Here is a 23,778-nt window from a genome sequence, read left to right as displayed (position 1 = left end):
GGTGAGTCCGACCTCTGGACGCCCCCGAGCAGCCCTGGGTTGGGCTGTGTTCCTGAATCCAGAGCGTTTCCACGTAGCCTGCCCTCCCACTTAGCCCTGACCCGGGGACAGTGGTGCAAAGTCCCAAGCTCTGCTCTTCGGAGGCAACCGGGCTGGTTTCGGGAACCTAGGGTCACCAGCGCCCAAGACCCCGCAGGGGTCGAGGGTGACGCTGCCGGAACCGCCGGGGGGTTTCGGTGTCGCCCCTCGCCCACGCCCTCCCCCTCGCGGCCATTGGGCAGCCTCGGCGGCGCGCCCTGTGGACGGGGCGGGGCCCTCTCCCTCTCCCCTGTTCCCCTCCCCTATTTCCAGGGGTGGGATCGCCGGGAGGCAGGCGGGAGGCGTGGAGGGGCTGCGGAGGGGCGTCCGGTTACGTCTCCGCCTTCCTCGGCCGTGTCCGCCGAGCCGCTAGGTTTGCGGGACCGGAGTTCGGGAACATGCTGGCCGCGATCCGCCGGAGCGGGGCTGCGTGGACGCGGGCGCTGCTGCTGCAGCTGCTCCTGGCGGGGCCCGGGGGCTGCCTGAGCCGCCAGGAGCTCTTTCCGTTCGGCCCGGGACACGGGGACCTGGAGCTGGAGGCTGGGGATGACCAAGTCTCCCCAGCCCTGGAGCTGAGGCGGGCGCTCCGCTTCTTCGACAAATCCGACATCAACTCGGTCTACGTGAGTGCGACCCGGGGCAGGCGGAGGGGGCCGTCGGGGAGGAGGGCGTGGGGGCCGAGCCGGGGTCGGAAGGAAGGCCGAGGCTGGCAGGGTCGCCCGCGGGGCCGGACGGACGTGGGCGTCGTGGGCGGGGACCGGGACCCGCTGGGCGCGGGGGCGCGGGGGCGCGGGGCGCGGGGCGCGGCGCTGGGTCTCCTGGCCTCCCGCCCCCGCCGGGCCCGCCGACGTCTCCGCGCCGCCTGGCCACTGTAGCCAGAGGAGCACGCGGGTCTGGGGGGCTCGTCCCGTCTGCGCGGCCCCGCGCGCGCCCTCCCGACCCCGGGACCCCGGGACCCCGGGCGGAGTTTCCTCTCCGGCGGCTGTGGGCGGCATCGCCGCCGGGAAGTCGGTCCGCGTCTCGCTATTGTCCTGTTCCCTTGGGGACGGGACCCGGTCCGGTGGGACTCGGGCAAAGGCGAGAGCTGGGTCGCAGGCGGCGCGCGGGCCCTGGGACTTCCGTAGGTGCCGGGTCAGGAAAAGACCGCCAAACCCGGCCTCTGCCCCGGGAATTTAGCCGACAGCCTGCATGTGTGAGTGTGGACTCCGGATATGTCTTGGCAATGTTTCTGCTCTCCAGTTGAGCTCGTTTCACTCCAGAGTTTAGCGCTGGGAAAACAGGGCGACCCGATGATCCAGTTTCCTGTAGCAGAGCACTGTCACCATGGGGGGCCCCAAAGGGGGAGCGGGCCCAGGTGGCCTTTAGTTCTCTGGAGCCTTCTCAGAACTGGCCGGGCCCGGGGACGCTGTCAACTTGGTAAAGTCCTTCCGTGCCGCCGCCTTCCCCAGCCGCGCACCATGTGGATTTCATATAAAGCTGTGCGCATTCCACAAGTGGGGGGAACAGCGCAAACAGCGGCGGGAGCCTGTCCTGCCCTTGAAATGGCTGTGCTAGTCGCCTGGCCCGGGCCGACCGTGCCTTGGACAACACCCACGTGGAGCTTGTCGGCTTTGCCTAAAAAGAAGGAGCCTTTCAAGTCTCCACCCACAGAGAGTGCTGCCCTTGTTGTCTGACTTCCGTGGGCCGTCTGGTGAGGCCTGTCGGACCCCTTTTTAGAATAAGATTTTTTAATTACATAGAATAACATCCACAGGATTGCCAAGGAAATCAGTTGTGTTCAAATACAGATACAAATATTAGAAATTGTATGAAGTAACGTGTGTATTTTTAGCCATTTTAAATATAAGGTATAAGGGGGGGGAGGGTCAGGTAATTACTGAACTTTCAAGATCATGAGGACTGTGAACAGTGTTTGAGGACACCTACAATGACTAAAACGTGAAATGGGAATATCAGTGACTCCTATTGGTGGCAAGGTCATTAAGAGTTCCTACTACCGCGATTTGTTGCCTGCATTCATAATGGAAGGAAATGCTAAAATACCGCTTAGGACTTACTGAAAATAAAAATAAAATTTCTCTTTTTCCCTTCTTAACAGACACACCGAATTCTATTCATGAGCCCCAAGTTCAGAACCCCTGTGTTAAATTTGAGACCTCCTGCCCTCCTTTACTTGTGGCATCAGACTAACCACATTACATTCTAAAGACCTAGAAAATCTATTGCTGAAAAAAACCGATTCCTGTCAAGCCATACCTTCCAGGTCTATTTGGGTTTACTCTGCATTTCAGTGAGAAAGAATCCCGGAGGTCTCTTGGTTGTATCTGCACCCCCCCCCCCGCCCCTCCCCCAAGGCTTCCCAGGAAGCTGACTGTGAAATGGAGATTAGCCAGCAGGTTATTTCTTGGGGGAGGGCTCCTCACTTCCACACTTATGGAGGCAGGGAGGTGAAGAACTGAGCAGAGGCTGATTCGCCAGCAAAGGTCTCAGCCAGCTCCCTGGGAGCTCTGGAGGTGGGGTGTCTCGAGCTGTCTCCAGTGTGCCTGAGAGGGCTCAGCCTCTGTGTCCTTGCAGCGATCAGTCACGGGTAAGGGCTGCCTTGGAAGGAAGTGTGATCCTGGGCCAAGCAGTTTTTCAATGGAGGCAATCCTCAAAGAGGGCCGACATTGGAGGGCTGCGTTCCCAGGACTCGAGGGTCATCTACTGTGTAAAAGGTGGATGGACAGGGATGTGTGTCTGAGCTAGATGGTCTGCACGGTCCTGGGCACTTGGCTAGGAATATGAACATTCACTGAGAAGGAAAAGTATCGGGTGAGTATAACCACATGTGTCAGAGGACCTGCTAGTTTCACGTTATTTAATCCTCAAAACGGCTCCTCCTCCTTTTCAGATGAAGAAATAATAATAAACACTGGTCCCAGAATTCCAAAATCCTACCAGATGTTTCCACCCAAATGCCCGTCTGTCACTTCAGATTCCACGCGGCAAAGTGAAAATCACTCACCTCCCTCCTCCCCTCGGATACTTTTACTACTTGGTTTTCCTTGTTCATAGTACCTTATGCGGGTTCTTACACTGTTTTGAGGCTGCCTTACCCCTTCTTTGTATTCATTTATTCCACAGATACCTTCCAAGTGCCTACTATGTACCAGGCACTATTTAGGGCACTCAAAATGCAAGTGAACAAAACAATCCTATCTTCAGGGAGTTTACATTCTAGCAGGGGAGTGGGACCAAGAAAACAAACAGCAAACATAGTAAGTAAATTATATATCAGGAGGTGATATACTACCTAATGTAAAGGGTCTGGGATGGAGTAGGTATGTGAATCAGGAATTTAGAAGAGAAGCCTAGGCTTTAGGTATAAATTGGGAATCATTGGCCCATAGATGGTATTTAAAACAGAACTAAAGTGACCCCTGCAGGGGAGTATATGCAAATAGAGAAGAGGTCCAAGGGAGCCTCCACTGGTCAGGGAAAAGAGGAGGAGTCAGCAGTGGAGACTGACAGGATGTGGCCAGTGAGTTGAGAGGAAATGAAAAGGAAGTGGAGTCCTGGAAGCCAAATGAGGAAAGTGTCTCAAGGAGGAGGGAGTGAACCACCAAGGTTAAATGGGCACAAAAGGTGAGGACTGAAGAGTTGCCCATTGGCTTGAGTTACACGGTGATCAGTTCCCCATTTCACCTTCACAGAAGGCCCTTGCATCTGTATCTTTCTTGTCCTGTTGCAGTGACACTTTCCAACTGTGTTGTTTCTTTCTTTTCTTTCTTTCTTTCTTTCTTTCTTTCTTTCTTTCTTTCTTTCTTTTTTTTTTTTTTTTTTTTTTAGAGAGAGAAGGGGCTTGGGAGCACTTGTGCACTCAAGCGAGGGAGGGGCAGAGAGAGAGAGGGAGAGAATCCCAAGCAGGCTTCATGCTGTCAGCCAGAGCCCTACGAGAAGCTCAACCTCACCAGTTGTGAGATCAGGACCTGAGCTAAAGTCGAGAGTCGGAAACTCAACCAACTGAGTCACCCAGGTGCCCTGATGTTCAATTTCTTTAGTGCCCTCCCTCCATTCTGACTTCAGAGGACCCTGGACTCCTTGACCTGGATTCAGGGCCTCATCCTACCACTCTAGCTTCATTTCCAGCTTTGTCTTAACACTTCTAAGACAGTAGAATATGTCTCACTTTGGCCCTTTACTCATTCTTTCATTCTTTCACTTTATCCATCTCTTAACCTCTCAGATTCTCTCCCATTCTCTAGGCCCTTCCTCCTTTCTAACTGACCGGTACTTGTAGACTGCATTCACCCCTCAGTCCTTAGAACTCTTCTGTAACTCCAATATTGTCTGGTTTGGAGCTTAGTATATTGATAAATGTTTACATAACTTAATCTGTTCAACGGGAGTATCAGTAGGTAATGTGGGAAGAGTGGGGTCTCTGGAGCCCAATACGTGTGGGCTTGAATCTCTGTTCTACCACTTACTTATTGTGGACCCTGGGTAAGTTATCCAACCTCTGAAAGCCTTATTTTGTTCATCTGCAAAACTGAAACGTCATTGCCTTTCTCATGGAGTTGTGAACATTCACTGAATTAATGTATTCAGACAGCTTATCATGTAGTAAGGTGCTCTAAAACTGCGGGCTTTCTTCTTCATTGAGAGCAGAGATTGTGTCTTTTTTGAAAAAGCCCCAAACCTTTATTCTACACTTTATTCTGTAGTACTTTGGTGCTATACAGTTGATGTAACTTTTGAGAAAAGAGGTCTCATATGTAACAAGCTGATGCTAGCTTTGTCAAAGGCATCTACAAAAATATGCCCCTGTGCTTTTACACATAACCGATCATCAAATCTGTCAAGGTGAAAACTCCCTGGTATTTCTTAATGCGTTGGGAAGTATAGCAAGGCAGGAGAAAGCATTCCATCCAAATAGTATTTAAGCTTTCTGGCCATACACAGCTTTCTTAGAGTAATTGAAGTGCAGCTTATCTATATAAACACACAACACATTTGAGAAGCAAGTGAAATTAACAGAAGCACCTGTTCTTTAAATTACTCTTGATCAGGAGCCAGGCTGTGATAGCTCATCCTGTTCCCTGGGAAGCAACCTATCTGCAGAACCTATCTGACCTTGTGGTGGTTGCATGTGGACATTAAGGCCAGCTTCATGGGTCATTTCTTGCAGCCGCATATGGACTTGGTTTTGCAGTATTGTTAGGGTAGTGGTGCTACTCCTGTGCCTACCATTTGCTGCAGTGAAACATCCAGCATTGCACATTGGTGTTGGCGTTGGTCCATCAGGGCGGAAATCTTGTCAAGGTTCATACCCCTCAGTTAGCATCCACTTAACCAGATGGCCATGGCCTCCGTTCTCTTGCCTGTTGTTCCTACAGTTTGAACGCTTGCACCCACCGCATTAACCTTAGCACTCCTGCTCGAGAAATTAATTGCTTGGTTCTTTTGGTGGATTTCATTTTCAGTGTGTGTTCTCAAAACATTTGTGCTGCTCTTCTGAATGGGTTTTTTTTTTTTTTTTTTTTACTCTCAGCTTTTTCAGCCTTTCTTTTTTTTTTTTAGTTTATTTTGAGAGAGAGAGAGCGAGCGAGAGATCGCGCGTGCAGGCACACGCAGGGAGAGGAGAAGGGGGAGGGGCAGAGAGAGAGAATCCCAAGGAGGCTCCACACTGTCAGTGCAGAGCCCAACGTAGGGCTCGGCCTCATGAAACCGGAGATCATGACCTGAGCCAAAACCAAGGGTCAGATGCTTAACTGACTGAGCCACCCAGGCATCCCTCAGCCTCTCCTTCTTTTTTTTTTTTTTTTTTTAACATTTTTATTTATTTTTGAGACAGAGAGAGACAGAGCATGAATGGGGGAGGGGCAGAGAGAGAGGGAGACACAGAATCGGAAGCAGGCTCCAGGCTCTGAGCCATCAGCCCAGAGCCCGATGCCGGGCTCGAACTCACAGACCGTGAGATCGTGACCTGAGCCGAAGTCGGACGCTTAACCGACTGAGCCACCCAGGCGCCCCTCAGCCTCTCCTTCTTAATCGTGTTTGACATTTCTTTTAAGCTCTTTCACAGAAAACTTCAAGTTAAATAGGTGTTTCTCCATGTCCAACATAGTCCCATGACTTTCCTTGGAGGTGGCAGCCCAGAGCAGTGGCCCCAGTTTGCTAGGAGGGCATTCAGGGTCCCATCCTTAGTTGAGAGGTGCCCCGCCCCGCTCCCAGAGATCAGGTCCTATTCCCATTGCTGTTATCCATAGAAGGGACACGCTTACTGGCACATGGGAAGTTTATGAATCTGTTGGTTGAGCCCAGGGCCAGCGCCTAGGGTCTACAGGTTGTTTGCTGCACAAGGGCCATGACCAAGGGGGCAGTGAGAGCTGGAGCCCATCCCACAGGCCACTGACCAAGCCCTCAACCTCAGCCTGGGACTGGGGCCACTCAGGAAAGGACACCTGCATTTGATTTGCCCAAAGGTGCCCCATGGTCTAGCAGAGGCCCTGGTTGAATAATAGAATACTTAAAAGATTATTAATTTCCAGTTGGGACTAAAATGAAACTGAGTCATTATGGTGATCAACTTTTTTTTTTTTAAGATTTTATTTTTAAGTAATCTCTACACCCAATTTGGGGCTTGAACCCATGACCCTGAGATCAAGTGTCACATGCTCTACCGATTGAGCCAGCCAGGTACCCCTGTTGATCAACTTACAGCTGAGGTCAAATCACTTCATTTCTCACCCTCATGTTGTTTCTGGTCTTGTTTTTTCTAAAATGAAAAGATTCGACAAGATTATCTCTGAGCTCCGTTTTATCTTAGATTTTTAATATTCTTTGAGTGACCAGGGGTTGAATATGTGCATTTCTATTTCAAGACAGTGGATATTTTTTCTCATAAAATTCAGTGCAATGTGAAGATAATGCTATCCATTCACTCAGCAAACAGTTTATTGCCTAATATGCGAGGCATGGTGCTAGGCTTCGGAGATACAGATTGAAACAAGATCAGTTTCTGTTCTCAGCTTATAGTCTGCTGGGGAAGGCAGACATTGAACCAATGATTATACCCATAATTGGCCAGTTGCCCCTGTGACAAGTGCTATGAAAGAGAAGTCCGGATACCGTGATGGCACCTGAGCTAGATGGAGGGGTCAGGAGAACCTTCCCAACCCTGCTGGAACTACAGGATGAGTAGAGGCGAGGCCTGTGAAAATGGCAGGTGGGCAGGACCGTGCACGTTACTGTGCATGAGACCATGAGTGTAGAGAAAAGGAGTGTGTAATGTCACAGGAATGCAAGGCACTGTGAGCTAGGGCAGTGGCCCCAGACCCTGGAGAGCTATATCAGACCTTGTCACCCCCAGGTCAGAAACCCTCGAAAGGTTTCCCTCGCTCTCCACGACATCCAGACTTCCCATCACGCTCCCAAAGCCTCCTGTGGCCCTGTCCAGCAGGTGTCTCTGCCCCCATCCCTCACCCTGTTCTCACCAGCCAGGCTCCGGCCACACCAGCTTGCTTTCTCTCCCCACCACAGCCAGCTTGTCATGCTTGGTGCTTGGTTTCCCTCTGCCTGGGACACAAGGCCCCGCTGTTCTGTGGCTACGCCTTCCTGTTGTGCAGCCTCTGCTCACACGCAGACCCCCATTTGTGATTTTTTTTTTTCGGCATGCTGTCTTATTTACATCATGGCATGCATCACCACCTAAAACCAGGTTGCTCGTTTATTAGTTTACCTGTTTGTTGGCTCTCTTTTCCACTAGAGTCTGAGCCCTGTGAAGGCAGGGTCTGCCATATTCACCCGCATTTCCCCCATCCACTAGTGGCCTGTGGCACATAGTGGGTGCTCTGTTATGATTTACTGAATGAATGAATGAATGAATGAACCCTAGGCATTTATCATCAGCGGGATGCCGTTAGACATTTCTAAGAAGATGAGTCACATGATTTATTTCTAAAAGATTCCCCACTTTCTTTAAGGAAAAGACAGCACGGGAGAAGAAGAAGTGTGAGGGGGAGAAGCCTATAGATTAAAAGATTAGGTTTAAGAGACATGTGAACCAAATGCCAGGGGGAGCACCTTGTCGTGTCCTGATTGAAACAAAGTGGCCATAAAAGGACATCTTTGACACATACTGCTCTTCTAGAAGAGATACATATGGAAATATTGACAGGTGAAATAATTTGATGTCTGAGATTTCATTTAAAAGGTTTCAAAAAAAAAATATGCTCATGCGTGGGAGGAATTGGTAAAACGGAAAGTGGAGCCTGTTGGTAATTGTGGGAGCTGATTGATGAGTATATGGATGTTCGTTACGCTGTTCTGTGTGTGTTGACATTTTCCCTTGTAAGTAGTCTGGTTTTTAAAAGTTTTTAAAAAATTACGCTGCCTTCCAGCCAGAGGATTTTGGGGGGCAAGGTGGAGGAGAGAGAGTGAATTTCAGAGCCAGAGAGGCCTGCTGCCAGGGGCCAGAGGAGAGTCGGTGTGTGGATGAGGGCGGTGGGTTCCAGACCCATTTGGAAGGTGGGAACAAGGAGGCCTGCTCCTGTGCTAGCTCACTTGAGACATGTCGCTTTGCAGGGTGGCTCAGGTGCAGCATGGGATGAGCTTTGTATCGTAGGGGAGGAAACTGCCACGTGCAGCTAAGGGACTTGTCATGGTTCACTCAGTTCATAAGTATGAGCTGGAACTTGAACTTGGATCTTCCGACTCTTGAGTTCTGCGGTCTTTATACTATGCCATGTAAGACAGCACGTTCTTCCTTTCCTTTCTGCATTTATTCATTTTGATGAGGAAGTATTATGCGAGCCGAGGGAAAAATACAGGCTGGCCCCCTCCCTCCCCACGTGGAATATGTGTGATATTCCCCGGAGACTCCTGGCTACCCAAGAACAAAGGAAGGGGGTTTAAGGGCTTGCATGGTGATGTGGGAAACTAAAGCAAATGAAAAATTAAATTCTCTTACAGCCTACAGCCCATAGACAAGTGCTTGAAACAGGCAGGGTGACCTCCCTCTAGGAGCTCAGCTGCCCTGATGATGACACTTTGCTGGGGCAAAAGGGGATCTTGGCTTAACATTATCTTGACCCCTCAGGATCCTGTGAGTCTGCTTTAACATACAATTCCTTTGGAAACTTCATCTCAAATCCCCCAAGATGTATGCTGGCAATCATACTCCAAGCTTATGGCCCCTGGTATCCATCTGAAGGGTCTCATGACTGAGGTTTTACTAAGTGGTGATAAATGGTGTTTTCCTAACAGCACCTAGCGCCTCAAGTTCCTGGAAACGTTGCTTCCAAAATACCTCAGAGACTTACCTAACCCCCTCCCAACCTGAAGGTATATAATCAGTTACCTGTCAGCTTTTTCTGCCCATGGGTCCTGTCCCCATGCTTTAATACAATCGCCTTTTCGCACCAAAGACGTCTTCAAGAATTCTTTCTTGGGTGTCAGCTGCGAACCCTACCTTCATCCCAAACCCCTTCAATTTGACAGTATCTTATCAGTCCCTGTTCTGTATAGACTTTTGGGCTGGGTTTATGGGGCAGCTGTGATGAGTGGCATCACACATGGTTTCTGCTCTCATGAAGCTCACTAGGGCATGACACTACCCACCCCTACGTGACCCCACTCACCACTGATCAGATTACCCGCCACTGCACTACCCACCCCTGCGTGACCCCACTCACCACTGATCAGATTACCTGCCATTGTACTGCACTACCCACCCCTGCGTGACCCCACTCACCACTAATCAGATTACCCACCACTGCACTGCACTACCCACCCCTGCGTGACCCCACTCACCACCGATCAGATTACCTGCCATTGTACTGCACTACCCACCCCTGCGTGACCCCACTCACCACTAATCAGATTACCCACCACTGCACTGCACTACCCACCCCTACGTGACCCCACTCACCACTGATCAGATTACCCGCCACTGCCTGCACTACTCGCCCCTGCGTGACCCCACTCACCACTGATTAGATTACCCGCCACTGCACTACCCACCCCTGCGTGACCCCACTCACCACCGATCAGATTACCTGCCATTGTACTGCACTACCCACCCCTGCGTGACCCCACTCACCACTAATCAGATTACCCGCCAGTGCACTGCACTACCCACCCCTGCGTGACCCCACTCACCACTGCATTACTTGTGAGAAAAGTTGGTTCTTAGCCCCTAGAGAGCAAGTCTCTAAACCTCTTTTGTCCTCAGGTAAATTTTTTTCTTTTATTTAATTTTTAATTATAAATGTTTCAAACACACACATAAAAGGGAGAAAATATCATGAGCACCCATAGGCACATTACCTAAATGTAACAGTTGTGAGCCGTTTTCCCTATTTATTTCGTTAATTTCCCTTTGCTGATGTATCCAAAGTAAATTACAGTCCTTGTGACTTACATCACTATTTTAGTGTCCATTCCTAAAATGAAAAGAGCATTTCCCTATATAGCCAGCCTACTATTATCATACGTAACAAAATCAATAATAATTCCCTATTATCCGTTTGTATCCAGTCCATATCACAGCTGTCCAATGTTCCCAAAGCTTTCCTTTATAGCTAGACTTACTCAGATGGGTTTAAAGAAAGACAAGCATTACATTTGACTGCATCTCTGTAGTCTGTTTTAATCTTGACCTCCCCCTTTTGAGTCATCAGCCTATTCAAGAATCACTGCCTGTTGTCCCGTAGAATGCCCCACCTTCTGCATTTGACCATTTCTGTGTAATGTAATGTAATGTAATGACCATTTCTATGTATGTTATTCCATCCCTGTATTTTCTGAAAACTGGCAATCTTAAAAATAATTCAGGTTAAAATTTTTTTTCTTTAGAAAGCATGTAGAATTTTATTTTAAAATTAATTTTGGAAATAGGAAGACAATGCGAATGGTTAAAAGAAAATTGTAAAAACAGAGAACAGGGAAATCTTCCCACCCTGGCCTCCAGCCCCATACTGCCCTCCCTAGAGACAATCACTATTCATGAGTTGTTTTTTTTATCTCCTTGCAGAGAGATTCACAAATTACAAACATACGTGTATATACAACTACCCCCTGATTTTATATACCTCCTTGATTTTTTTAAATACCAGCTTTATTGAGATATAATTCACATACCATAAAATTCACCCCTTTAAAGTATACGATTCAGTGATTTTTAGTATATTCAGGAAATTGTGTGACCATCACCTCTAACTATGGAATATTTTGATTCCCCTCAAAACAAACCTCATATCTTTTAGCAGTCACATCCCATCTCCTCCCTGCTCCCCTACATCCCTGATCCTTAGCAACCACTAATCTACTGTCTGTCTCTATGGATTTACCTGTTGTGGACATTTCACACAAGTGGAATCATACTATATGTGATCTTTTGTTACTGGCTTTTTTCACTTGGCATAACATTTTCAGCGTTCCTCCATGTCTCAGCATAGATTGGTACTTTATTCTTCCACGACTAATATTGTTGTTTATTTGTCCACTCATAAGTTAATGGACATCCAGATTGTTTCTCTCTTTTTTTTTTTTTTTTTTGACTGTTTATGAATAATACTGCTGTAAATGTTTGTGTACAAGTTTGTGTGTGGACATCTGCTTTCAGTTCTCCTGAATCTGTCGTGAGATCTGGAATTGCAAGTGAAGGGGTTCAAAAGAAGTCTCCATAAAGTATGCCACTTGAGCATGTGGGTTATTTTGCGCTGAAAGTGATCAAGACCTCGTGGGCTGAAAACATTTGCACCTCCCTTAACTACCTAATGAATGTCAGTTGGGGGTTTTTCCCAGGATGAGAGTTTTTATCAGAGATAAGTTTTACTCGAGTGACCCATCAATGTGGCAGGGCAAACCTCTGATTATGAAAAATCTGCTCTTATCACCCCGTGAATTGCCCTACTCTTCCATCTCATTCCCTAGCTCAGGATAAACATATATGCCTCATTTTACCTTCCTGTCTTGGAATGCCCCATGCATGTGGTGTTCCTGTACATTTGAAACTAAATGTGGTTTTCTCCTGTTAATCTGTTTCGTGTCAATTTAATTCTTAGACCAGCCAGAAGAACCTTTAAGGGTGGAGGAAAACTTCTCCTCCCAGCACTAGGTCACGTGGTAACTGTTTAACATTTTGGGGGAACTATCAAACTGTTTTCCAACGTGGCTGCACCATTTTACGTGCCCACTAGCAATGTATGGAGGGTTCCAGTTTCTCATCTTTTGTCAACACTTCTTATTATCTGACTTTGTGATTCTACCCAACTTAGTGGGTGTCAAGTGGTATCTCACTACGGTTTTGATACGCATTTCCCTAATGGCTAATGATGTGGAGCACCTTTTCATGTGCTTATTGGCCATTTATATATATTCTTTGGAGAAACATTTATCCAAATCCTTTACTCATTTTTTTATTTAGGATATTTGTATTTTTATTATAGAGTAGGCTAAAGATTATTTAACAAGAGTCCTTCATGAATGAAGTTGTGACATACTGTATAACATCAGGAGGCAAGTGATAACGTGGTTATTGCTGTACTATCTGCTACTGATAAGGAGATGACAGCGAAATCATGTCTGTCAAGTCATGTTTTTTTCCCTTGTGAACAGCAAGCAAGCTATGGGGTGATACTTTGGTCTTATGGAGGGGACCCCTTTCCCACCAACCTTTCAACTAATGCTTAGCATCCATTGATGATCGTTGCCTGACTCAGCTATTAAATGAAGGGTTGCCAAGTCGTATTTTAGTTTGTTTTCTGGTTTGCTTGTTTCTTTCTATCATTCTTTCTATATTATTTATTTATTTATGAAAAAAAAAATTTTTAATGTTTATTCATTTTTGAGAGAGAGACAGAGAGACAGAGCATGATTGGGGGAGGGGCAGAGAGAGAGAGGGAGACACAGAATCTGAAGCAGGCTCCAGGCTCTGAGCTGTCAGCACAGAGCCCGACGCGGGGCTTGAACTCATGAACTGTGAGATCATGACCTGAGCCGAAGTCAGACACTTAACCGACTGAGCCACCCAGGCTCCCCTTTATTTATTTATTTATTTATTTATTTATTTATTTATTTATTTAGAGAGTGTCCTTAAGCAGGTTCTGCATTCAGTGCAGGCACAGGGCTAGATCTCACAACCCTGAGATCATGACCTGAGCCAAAATCAAGAGCCGGATGCTCAGCTGGCTGAGCCACCCAGGCGCCCCTCTATAATTCTTTGTATATTTACTAGCCGGCATACTTCTTTGTAAAGAGTAGCTTTCCCTCATCAACTGGGGCTTTGGGGTGATATTGACATATGGTCCATTCTGGAAAGGCAGATGGATACTTAATTCTTTCTTTATCATTTCTAATGTTCAAATGAAGGGATTGGCGTTCAAATTAAGGGGCTGGTGTAATCCAAATTAGGGGAGTTTCTGGGGCTCCAGTTGCCACAGGGAAACTTCTGATATTGATCTCTAGGGTGTCAAAGAAGAGCATGCTTCTCCCCAGTGACTGAGAGTTTAGACCAGCCCTTCTCCCTTCCCTGACTGGCTCCTATTCTGGACTGCTGAGGCACATTTCTACCTCTTTTTTGATAGACACACTAGAAGTGAACATTTAAAGACCCTGACCATTTTTAAATATTGGAAGGTAATCTCAGGTAGAAATTCCCTGCAGAAGAGATGGGTAACTGATCCAAAGTCTCCCATTAGACATTAACTGGATTAAATTGAAACCACTGGCAAATCTCTTAACTATTACCCCTAGGTTGTCCCTTATTTTTATGTGTGAAGACTTTTATTTTTATTTCTAATTCAAGCCAGAGCCATTTCTCTGGCTCAGTGGGGTTAATGGAAAAGGTCTGCAATTTGGACTCAAGAGTTTTGTTCTGGCACTCCTAGTGTGTGATCTTAGGCAAGACCTATAAACTGAAACTCATTTTTTCTCACGTGAAGAATGAAGATGATATTAATGCCTGCTTTACTAGATTTAATCAGGTAACTGGAATAAAAATGCTTTGTAAAGTACCACAGAAGGGGGTAAGGCCATAGATCCCTTTTTTGCCCTCGACTTAAAATCAGTCAACCTCCTCCTCGATTGTATTACGAGCTTGGCTTTTTCCTGGACTTCTTTATCAAGTTTTCCTTTCCTTAGGCCCTTTTAGTTTCTTAGTTTTTTCTAGCTATCCATTCTTTATCCATGAAGCTATCCCATGAAGCTTTGCAACTTCCACTGTGGCTTACAAGTCTTCCCAAGTAGCCAGCAAATACAAGAGAAAGAGCAGAGGTTATGGATGCCAGCAAATGTGAGTTCAAATCTTGGTTCCATCACTTACTGGCTATGACATTAAACTAAATTATGTCCCATTTGCTTGTCTTTTTTATGTATGTGAAAAGAAGTATGGTCGTATTAAATTTTTAAAACTGCGGACAGCTGTAGTAAAGGACTCCTGAGTTGGCAGACAGTCTGTGTTTGTTGCCTTTCCCTTCTTTACCCCAAATAATTTTACCTTAAATTCCCACTTTCTCCCACCCATGGAGTTTGCTTTTGCAACTGCATGCAATTTCATTGTCTTCTCAGTACAACTGATTACAACAATTTGCATTTGGAAAAGGACCGCATTTGTTTCTTATTTGTGCCTACCCTCCAGTATTCTTAACCACATCTGTTTTGGAGAGGGCTTTCCCCAACAATCATAGGCTGCCTTCTGCCCTGGGGATCACTACTAGGCTCATTTAAGCCTCAAGAGATGGTTGTTTCAGCTTCTTCCCTGTGCATTTGAATGTAAGGAATTTAACATGTTATTTATTGGGTGTCTGCATTTAGACTTTCTCCACTGATTCATGCTGTCTGTCTTCACAGAGGAACAAACATGAAACAGGAAGTGCTTTTTTAAATGGGGAATAGTTGCTCTGTCTACCTCTTCATAATGTCAGCTGAGTTGAAACAATTGTACGTTAAGTGGCTCCAGCTGTTAGCCATGTGGTGCTGGGCATTTCACCCTGGGGTGTTTTGTGATGTAAGCGACTTGTTCTGCGCTGTGCAAATGGATGAAGAGCCTATTGTTTGGTGTGTTCCTTGGAGTGGGTGAATAGGTACATTCTTTATTTTTTAGATTTTTATTTATTTGTTTGTTTTTTAAAATAAGCTCTACACCCAACATGGGGATTGAACTCGTGATCCTGAGATCAAGAGTCACACACTCCACTGACAGAGCCAGCCTGGCGCCCCTAGATATTTCCTTCCTTCCTTCCTCCCTACCTGCCTCCCTCCCTCCCTCCCTCCCTCCCTCCACACGCCCAGCATGGAGCCCCGTTTGGGGCTTGAACTCAGGATCCTGAAATCAAGACCTGAGCTGAGATCAAAATCAAGAGTCAGACGCTTAACCGACTGAGCCACCTAAGCATTAGATACGTTCTTTAAAGGGGGCATTAAGTTGTGCTAGTAACACACTGAGCTGAAGTTTAACTTTGCTAAAGGAACTTCTTTTTCCCAGTGTGAACTGTAAATAAGATTTCAGGGCAATATTTACATCGGTCAATGTACTGAAAGTAGCTGGTTTCAATAAAGAAGTGGTATAGACCATACTATTACATTATTTATTACAGTTATTATTATTATTATTATTATTACTCTGTCAATAATTCAGTCAGCCTTTCTCAGGAATACATTCAGTCCATAAGAGTTTTGTGGTGTAATCTGTGGAGGCTACTTTTAGGCAAACAGGCTTGAGCAGTGGAATGCAGAGAGGGACACACTGACCACATGGCTGACTACAGACAGGCCCTCGGCTCTGATCAAGGGGCTACTAACAATTAGGCACAGTTACCAAAAGAGGGAGAATTCCATCCATCACCATACCGCCTCGCCTTCCCTCCTTAAGAGCAGCCCCCTCCCACTGCCTCCTTACAGACCACCTCTCCTCTGCTGTCCTGCCCACCACGCCCTTGTGTTGGATTCAGTAAACTCCTGTCTCCTTCGTTCTCCCTCAGGGGGATGTTTTCAGGTGGGCTTCTACCTGATCGTCACCCCACACGTGGGGCCCCAGCTGATCAAGAGACACCCCCTTTAGACACCACATAATCTACAGCAAGGAATGTGCTGGTGCCATTGGGAGTCAGGGCACCTGAGTTGGGGCCCCGAGGTAAGAACTGTGTTTGAAGGTAAACCGAGAGTTTACTTGAACAAAAATCAATTGGCATTGGACCGCATCCATACCTAGCAGGTAGAAATGAGCTCTGAGGAGCTGTACAAAATGGAAGACATTCCTAGCCAGAAGGGAGCAGGAACAAGGAACTTTTATACTAGGTGGAAAATGGATTGGTTATGGCCCAGTCCGTTTCCTTTTACGGGATGGTAGGGGTCTGTCTGGAGGGCAGATGACCTAGCTAGTGCTGATCAGGCAATTCCTGATTGACTGGTTTCTGATTCCATTTTGGGGAGAGCTGAAACTGTAATTAAGTCAAGTCTTGGTTTGGTGATGTGGAGCTTAGCATAAGCGACTCCACTGGGGCTTGTTGTCTTGTGGGTTTTTTTGTTTTGTTTTGTTCTTAACAATTCTCCCCCTTTTTAAAAAGTTTGTTCGTCTATTTTCAGAGAGCATGCAAGTTGGGGGAGGGGCAGAGAGAGAGAAAGAGAGAGAGAAGTCCAAGCAGACTCTGTGCTGTCAGCACAGAGCCCGATGTGAGGCTCGAACCCATGAACCATGAGATTATGACCTGGGCTGATATCAAGAGCCAGACGTTTAACTGACTGAGCCACCCAAGCGCCCCACTGGCAATTCTCCCCTTTTGATCAGGCTCTCAGCCTGAGAGATGTGATCAGATTTTAAGGCATTATGCTTCTCCCAGCTCTTGAGGTCGTGCAGGTTTTATTGCCTCATCCTCCGTTTGCCGCGGCCTCCACGTGGTATTCATAGGTCAGTATGCCTTTCTGCTGCATCTATCTGGGGTATTTGCAGGTCATGACTTTGGGCTCACATTCCTTAAGTCAGTTATTCTCTTTGTTTCTTTTCTGATGATTTAGTGTTAGGAAGATCATCTGCTTGGTGGCTAGCGGCCGTAAACATGCATTTAAAGCTTCTGAGAAAACACAGTGTTTTGGGGAGACTACTATGATTATTATAAGGAAGATAATTCCCAATGTCTAGAGTGCTCTTTGGAGCCATGGCATCCAAGAACCAAACCAGTCAGAATCAAATAAAGTCAAAGAAAGACCCCATTGAAGGAGTCACTTTTTTTCTTTAATATTTATTTATTTTTGAGAGAGAGAGAGAGAGAGAGAGAGAGAGAGAGAGAGACAGACAAAGCGTGAGCAGAGGAAGGGCAGAGAGAGAGGGAGACCCAGAATCCGAAGCAAGCTCCAGGCTCTGAGCTGTCAGCACAGAGCCCGACACGGGGCTTGAACCCACAGATTGCGAGATCATGACCTGAGCCGAAGTCGGACGCTTGACTGACTGAGCCACCCAGGGTGCTTCAGTGGCACCCTGAAGGAGTCACTTTCTTAAGCTAAGTGCAGCAAGTGATGCTGGCCATAGCACACACACCTCCTTGCTCAGCTAAAAGATAATCAAGGGCTGTCCTATTATCGAGAACAATTTTGGGGAGGAAGGATTTGTGTTGGGCAGTTACTGCTTTAGCAATAGATTCAGAGGTAGGTGCCACGGTTAGGGAGCATCGTCCTTGCATGCATTCATAAACAGAAAAAGCAAGTAGTGAAAAGGAAAAAGGAATCAAATCTTCATAGTGGAGGTGAAGATCTTGATCTGTGACCGTGGGAGGGGCCGTCCACCTCGAGATGCTGTCTGCTTCTGGGGAGGAGCCTCCCTTGTCGATGTTAATTTTATAACTCCAGCTGGTGTGCCGTTCCAAGCATCTCGAGGAACTCTTTTTATTTGGGAGATGTGGACCTGAGGTTCAAGTCCCTGAAGGTTGACTCCTCTCTGGGTAGTGAGGAGGACCTGGTATAGTCCCTTACATGGAGGTTCAAGGGCAGTCTTTGTTCTTAGTGATTCCAAATGAGAAGGGTAGGAGAAAATTGGAAATGTCAGTCTGGAGAGTTGTAGCCAGACATTTGAGGAAACTCGAAGAATTGATTTGAGGAACCTTGAAGAATCTGGTCCAAATTAGAGGTATATCACAAAACCTCGAACACAAATGAACGGGAGTAGAATCTGATATCCACAAGGTTACAGGGTGCCAGGGTGGCTCAGTCGGTTAAGCGTCCAACTTTGGTTCAGGTCATGATCTCAACGGTTCGTGAGTTCGAGCCCTGCATCGAGCTCACTGCTGTCAGTACAGAGCCTGCTTCGGATCCTAGGTCTTCCTCTCTCTCTGCCCCTCCCCTGTTCTCTCCCTCTTTCTCTCAAAAATAAATAAAAATTTAAAAAAAATTATGATATCCACAAGGTTGTGTTATCAGTTTCTACTGAAATAATCACCCTTATTTCTATCAAAGATAATCATAGACTAATCTGTTTGTAAAATAAATTGAAAAATTACATTTGGGGGCGCCTGGGTGGCTCAGTCGGTTGGGCGTCCGACTTCGGCTCAGGTCATGATCTTGCGGTCTGTGAGTTTGAGCCCCGCATCGGGCTCTGGGCTGACAGCTCAGAGCCTGGAGCCTGTTTTGGATTCTGTGTCTCCCTCTCTCTCTGACCCTCCCCTGCTCATGCTTTGTCTCTCTCTGTCTCAAAAATAAATAAATGTTTAAAAAAAAAAAAAAAAGAAAAATTACATTTGACCAGACTATTTGCGTTAAGTGCAGCAAGAATAGTGATTGACTGTATAGGCTCTAAAAATCCACTTTGCTGGAACTTTTCATAAGGAATCTTAGATTGGACTTTTAAAACCTCTCCAGACTAAGAAGCCAAGCAAGCCAAAGACTCACCATCAAACTTCACCTGAAATCCCTATAGATTTGGGTGAATTTCTCTCTTCAAGAGGTCCCCAAGATATCCTGAGATTCCTATGGCTGCTGGGAAGTGACTGTCCTTACCTGGTTAGGCTGCCAGGACCCCTATAAGCAAGACACCAGGCTGGTTTTTCCAAGGTGCTGTTTTTGGCTCTGCAAAGTCAGTTTTAGTTTGTCAAAGCTGTTTGGTCCTATCTGATTCTGTGCACATTCTCAAATCTGACATACCAGTCGAAGCCTTGGTCATATAACCAATGTTTCCCGTTGTGTCCAAGGGAGAACAGATGCTTACTGAACTTATGCAAATATCAATATAGATATGAAAATAACAATACTAAGTTTCCACATTCTGGAGGAACCAAGTAGGGATAAAAAGTAAATATTTAATGTATACTTACAAAGGTACGGGCACCTGGGTGGTCCAGTTGGTTGAGCATCCAACTTCCTCTCAGATCATGATCTCACAGCTTGTGAGTTCTGAGTTCTGAGCCCCATGTCGGGCTCCCTGCTGTCAGTGGAGGCTGCTTTGGATCCTCTGTCTCCCTCCCTCTGCTCCTCCCTCGCTTGCATGCGTGCGCATGTGCGCGTGCTCTCTCTCTCTCTCCCCCCCCCCATCTCTCAAAAATAAATTAACATTAAAAAATTATACTTACGGGGCGCCTGGGTGGCTCAGTCGGTTCAGTGTCTGACTTCGGGTCGCGTCCGACTCAGGTCACGATCTCGCGGTCCGTGAGTTCAAGCCCCGCGTCAGGCTCTGGGCTGATGGCTCAGAGCCTGGAGCCTGCTTCCAATTCTGTGTCTCCCTCTCTCTCTGCCCCTCCCCCGTTCATGCTCTGTCTCTCTCTCTGTCCCAAAAATAAATAAAAAAAAAAAGTTGAAAAAAAAAATTAAAAAAAAATTATACTTACAAAGGCAAACTTTACAAAATTAAAAAGTAAAAATGCTTTCCTTGAAGCTGAAAAAAACCAAAACATTAAGGAACCAGCAATGTCTCAAAGACTAATTTGTTAAAAAAAAATAATAATAATCCTCATTAGTTCATTCAGTCCCATGGTATTAATTCTTGTCCTGCTTTAATCCAGTTTGTCCATGAGTTCTGGAAATTCGTACCCAGTGCAGTTTTATAATCTTCAAGTTCCCAGAGACGTGTACTCTCGAGTATTTGTTGAGTCCTTTCCCCTGTCTTTCTGATGATGAGGCACTTTTGCGAAAGCGTCAGAGTAAAATAAACATCTATAAGTGACAAAAAACATAAAATGACCATGTTTCAACATCTGATGAGAGTTATTATAACAGAATTGTAATTATAATAGAAAATTTGGTTGTTTCTGTGACCTACAACATTTTAAGACATTAACTGGAAATGGGACTGATAACATTACACCAGGACATACCAGATTTTTAGCAATTTCACACAATTTCTAGAGCACGTATATTAGTAATATGCATTTGTACAATATAACCTAATAAAGTTTAGCATCTTGGCCCCTGGGTGGCTCAGTTGATTGAGCTGAGTGTTCGGCTCAGGTCATAATCTCATGGTTCCTGAGTTTTGAGCCCTGCTGTGCTGACAGCTTAGAGCCTGGAGCCTGTTTTGGATTCTGTGTCTCCCTCTCTCTCTGCCCCTCCCCTGCTTGTGCGCTCGCTCTCTCTCTCTCTCTCTCTCTCTCTCTCAAAAATAAACATTTAAAAAATTTTTTAAAAATAAAAAAACCTCTTATTATTTCTAGTAGGTTTAATTACATATGTTAATTAGAATTCTTAAGTATTAAAATCCTTAATTCCTGGTGAACACTAAGAAGTAAGCAATTGTAGACTGACAAATTTATAAATACATTTTATAATTTCTAGAAGTATATTCTTCCTAATCGTAAATTTTCCAATGTGGCACAGAACATGTTTACTAATACACCCTAAAAATCTTGACTTCCTCTAGAAAAGAAAGCCAAAGGATGATAAATAAGTCTGTGTTCAGTAATTACTGTTTCAGTGTTTTATCTTATTTGGAAACGATCTAGATATTCAGTGAATATCCATCATTTAACTTATCTCAGTATAACTTTAAGGTTTCAAGTTACGAAAAAGATTTTGGAAACTAGTTTTATGTAGACATATCGTAAAGCATCATTATTGTTGAAAAGTTCATTTATAAACTTTTATCTTACTTGCATGCATTTAACTCACTTGTTCTGAACAGTTATGTTTAGGTAAACCATGAAAATTTCACAAGACATGAAACAGGTTAACCATTATCTGAAGTTATTTTTTCTTATTGACAAATTTCTGTAATAGAGAGATCAGTAGTTATTTGACTTGTAGTAAATCTATGTGGAATAAAAGTATTCTATATTTAATGTTGATAACTCTAAATGAAACTCTAAAGACAAGCCTGTTTTAATTAAACCAACAAACTTAAACTAGCTTCTGTGTACCAAATATTATCCTAGATCACTTGCAAAACCGTTGGGTTAGTTTCATATTTCTGAGAGCATACTTGATTTATAGAATGTGTTTTTGTCTTTAAGCCAATTAAAGAGAGCCCTTTACAACTTCATCGTGGCATTACTATGTGGAAGTAGAAGAAAAATCACACATTTATAATATCCATACGTAAACACATAGACAGATGCCAACAGAGATCTTCTGGCTTTTATTTTAAAAGCTTTGCCGTGAGGCAAAACTAACTAGTTTATAGACGAACAGTTGGATCCAAATTTTCTTTCTGGCGGATGGAAAGTTTATCTGCTCAGATGGCAGGTGGCTGAAGCTTTTTAGTAATATTTGTGGAAGAGACTTGAGATTTGTATTTGTCCTTGGCAAGTAACCTTAGGGAGGCTGTGGACTAGATTTGGGCCCAGAGAGCTTTTTTAACTTTATATTTTTAAAAGCCTCCCCCTCCCCTCTTTTTCCCTTCTGTCTCAGGTGACTGTGAGCCTTGTTTTACTTACCTCCTTGGGGTATTTACATTTCAAAGAAACGTGGTAACATTTACATCTTCAAGGGACCTTGGGAGAAAGCTAGTTTTCTTCTAGGAGTTTTAGGGTCTATTTGTCTATTATCAGAAGGGTAGGGTAATTACTACTTAAATTGTTCCTTCATTTTCTGAAAAGCAGGAAGGTTCTGATTCCAAAGTTCTGATCTTTTACAACATCTGTAGCCATTCTGAGATGAATAGGGGGGTTTTGGGAGATGGTCGAGATAGGTAGACTTTGAATTGTTTCTAGAGCTGCATTTCTGGTTTTGCGAAGATTTGTAAGATAGGGACAGTTGCTCTTAATTCTGAAAACTGGCTTATAGTCTTAAAGGTATCCAGGGGCTGAACCGCCCATCTAACTACACTGGCTTCAATTTGCTTCTTTTTATCAGGGAGAAGATCTTCAACCAAGATGGAAATCACAAGATTCTTGTGTTCTAGGTTTAGAGCTGTTGGTCTTTGGAATATTTTAGTAAATCCTTCCAGGAAAGACTTGAGAATGTGTTTCTTTCCCTCCGGGTTACATGGTTTCATTTTAGTTCGGGTGAGAAGGCCTAAAAAGTGTTCACCTCTCATCTCTGAAGACCGGCTTGCAGGCTGGCCCACTTCTGACCATAGAGCTACTTAACAAGATCCTTTCAAATATCTTGTCAGGTTTCAACAGGCACAAACGGTAAATATTCCTGGCAGTATTGAACAATCCCTTGAATACAAGAGGCATCCCCAAAGAGGGTGCGGAAGATACTGCCTGCCCAAGATAACCACCAGCCTCCCCCGAACATAACGGAAAGAATGAAAGACTTAGTTCTCCTGAGAGCTGGCAATGGTTGATAGGACCCTAGCCGCAAATGGAGTGCAACGCACATCTCTGGCCAAATTTGGGGGGCCCCCAACCTGACACAAAGCAAGATAAATAAGAAGGCAGTAGCTGTCCCCGGGAGAGAAAGGATCAACAACCAATGGGTACCCAAAAGTAAATTCTCGAGAGTCACAATTCAAAGACCTTATTGTTACAAATGTCTTTTTGCCTGCCAATCTGAATTTGGAAAGGAAGGGACAGCATGAAATTTTACCTTCCTCTCTCAACCAGGCGCTACAGATAGAGATCTGGGACAGCTGACTTTGGCGAGAATTCTCACCGTTTGCTGGCTTTTGCTAGTTTTCCCAGGATCCCATCTGTAGGCTCTGGAGGGAGTGGGGTGTCCCAGCAGGTCATATCCTGGTCACCAGAAACCATAGGGCAGGAAAAATAATTTTCCCTCTACCTTTTATGGTGAGTGCTTGGCTGAGACCCCTTTTTCTGTAGGATACCTCATAAATGGATAAGCTTATCTAGGTTAAAAGTTCTCCACTGTGGGCCACTGTATTTCAAGATTATCTTTGGTAAGGTCAACCTGTTTGTTCCTCCTTAAAACAAAATTTTATTCCCCCGAGGCCTCATGCTGGACCCAGGCCAGCTTAGATTGGATCAGTCCGACACTGGACCCAGATCTGGCAGATACGTTTCTTAGGACTTCTTAAATCTACAGGTTCCCCTCACAGCCTTTTTTCTTGAAATGTATTTATTAAAGAAACTGGGTATTTGCCCTTCACAGTGTCCCATACTCTGGATTTTGCTGATCATGTCCCTACAGTATCATTGAACATGTTCTTCTGGGCCCTGTATTTCCTATAAACTGGTGGTTAGATCTGGAGACTTGTTACCAGTTTAGATTTATGCAGACTCTTCTTTTTTTAAACCTCACTCCTTCTCGTTTTTTTTTTTTTAAGCTTATTTATTTATTTTGAGGTGGGGGGAAGGGTAGAGAGAGAGGGAGAGAGAGAGAATCCCAAGCAGGCTCCAC

The 23,778-nt window shown here is 45.4% G+C and overlaps 1 protein-coding gene across 1 annotated transcript in view; it reads left to right on the top strand.

Moving 5' to 3' along the window:
* The first annotated feature begins 327 nt into the window (after positions 1–327).
* NID1 (nidogen 1) overlaps positions 328–23,778 on the top strand; it is an 84,619-nt gene continuing 61,168 nt past the window's right edge. Inside the window, exon 1 of the mRNA XM_019418940.2 lies at positions 328–701. Within this exon, the coding sequence (XP_019274485.2) occupies positions 477–701 (225 nt within the window). The 5' untranslated portion in view covers positions 328–476. The remainder of the gene's footprint in view (positions 702–23,778) is intronic.

The sequence above is a fragment of the Panthera pardus genome, unplaced genomic scaffold (assembly GCF_024362965.1).
Source record: "Panthera pardus isolate Hobbes unplaced genomic scaffold, ASM2436296v1 HiC_scaffold_22, whole genome shotgun sequence".
In the NCBI taxonomy this organism is placed as follows: Eukaryota; Metazoa; Chordata; class Mammalia; order Carnivora; family Felidae; genus Panthera; species Panthera pardus.
The sequence above is the reverse complement of the archived record's forward strand: the minus strand, read 5'-3'. Positions and strand labels throughout refer to the sequence as shown.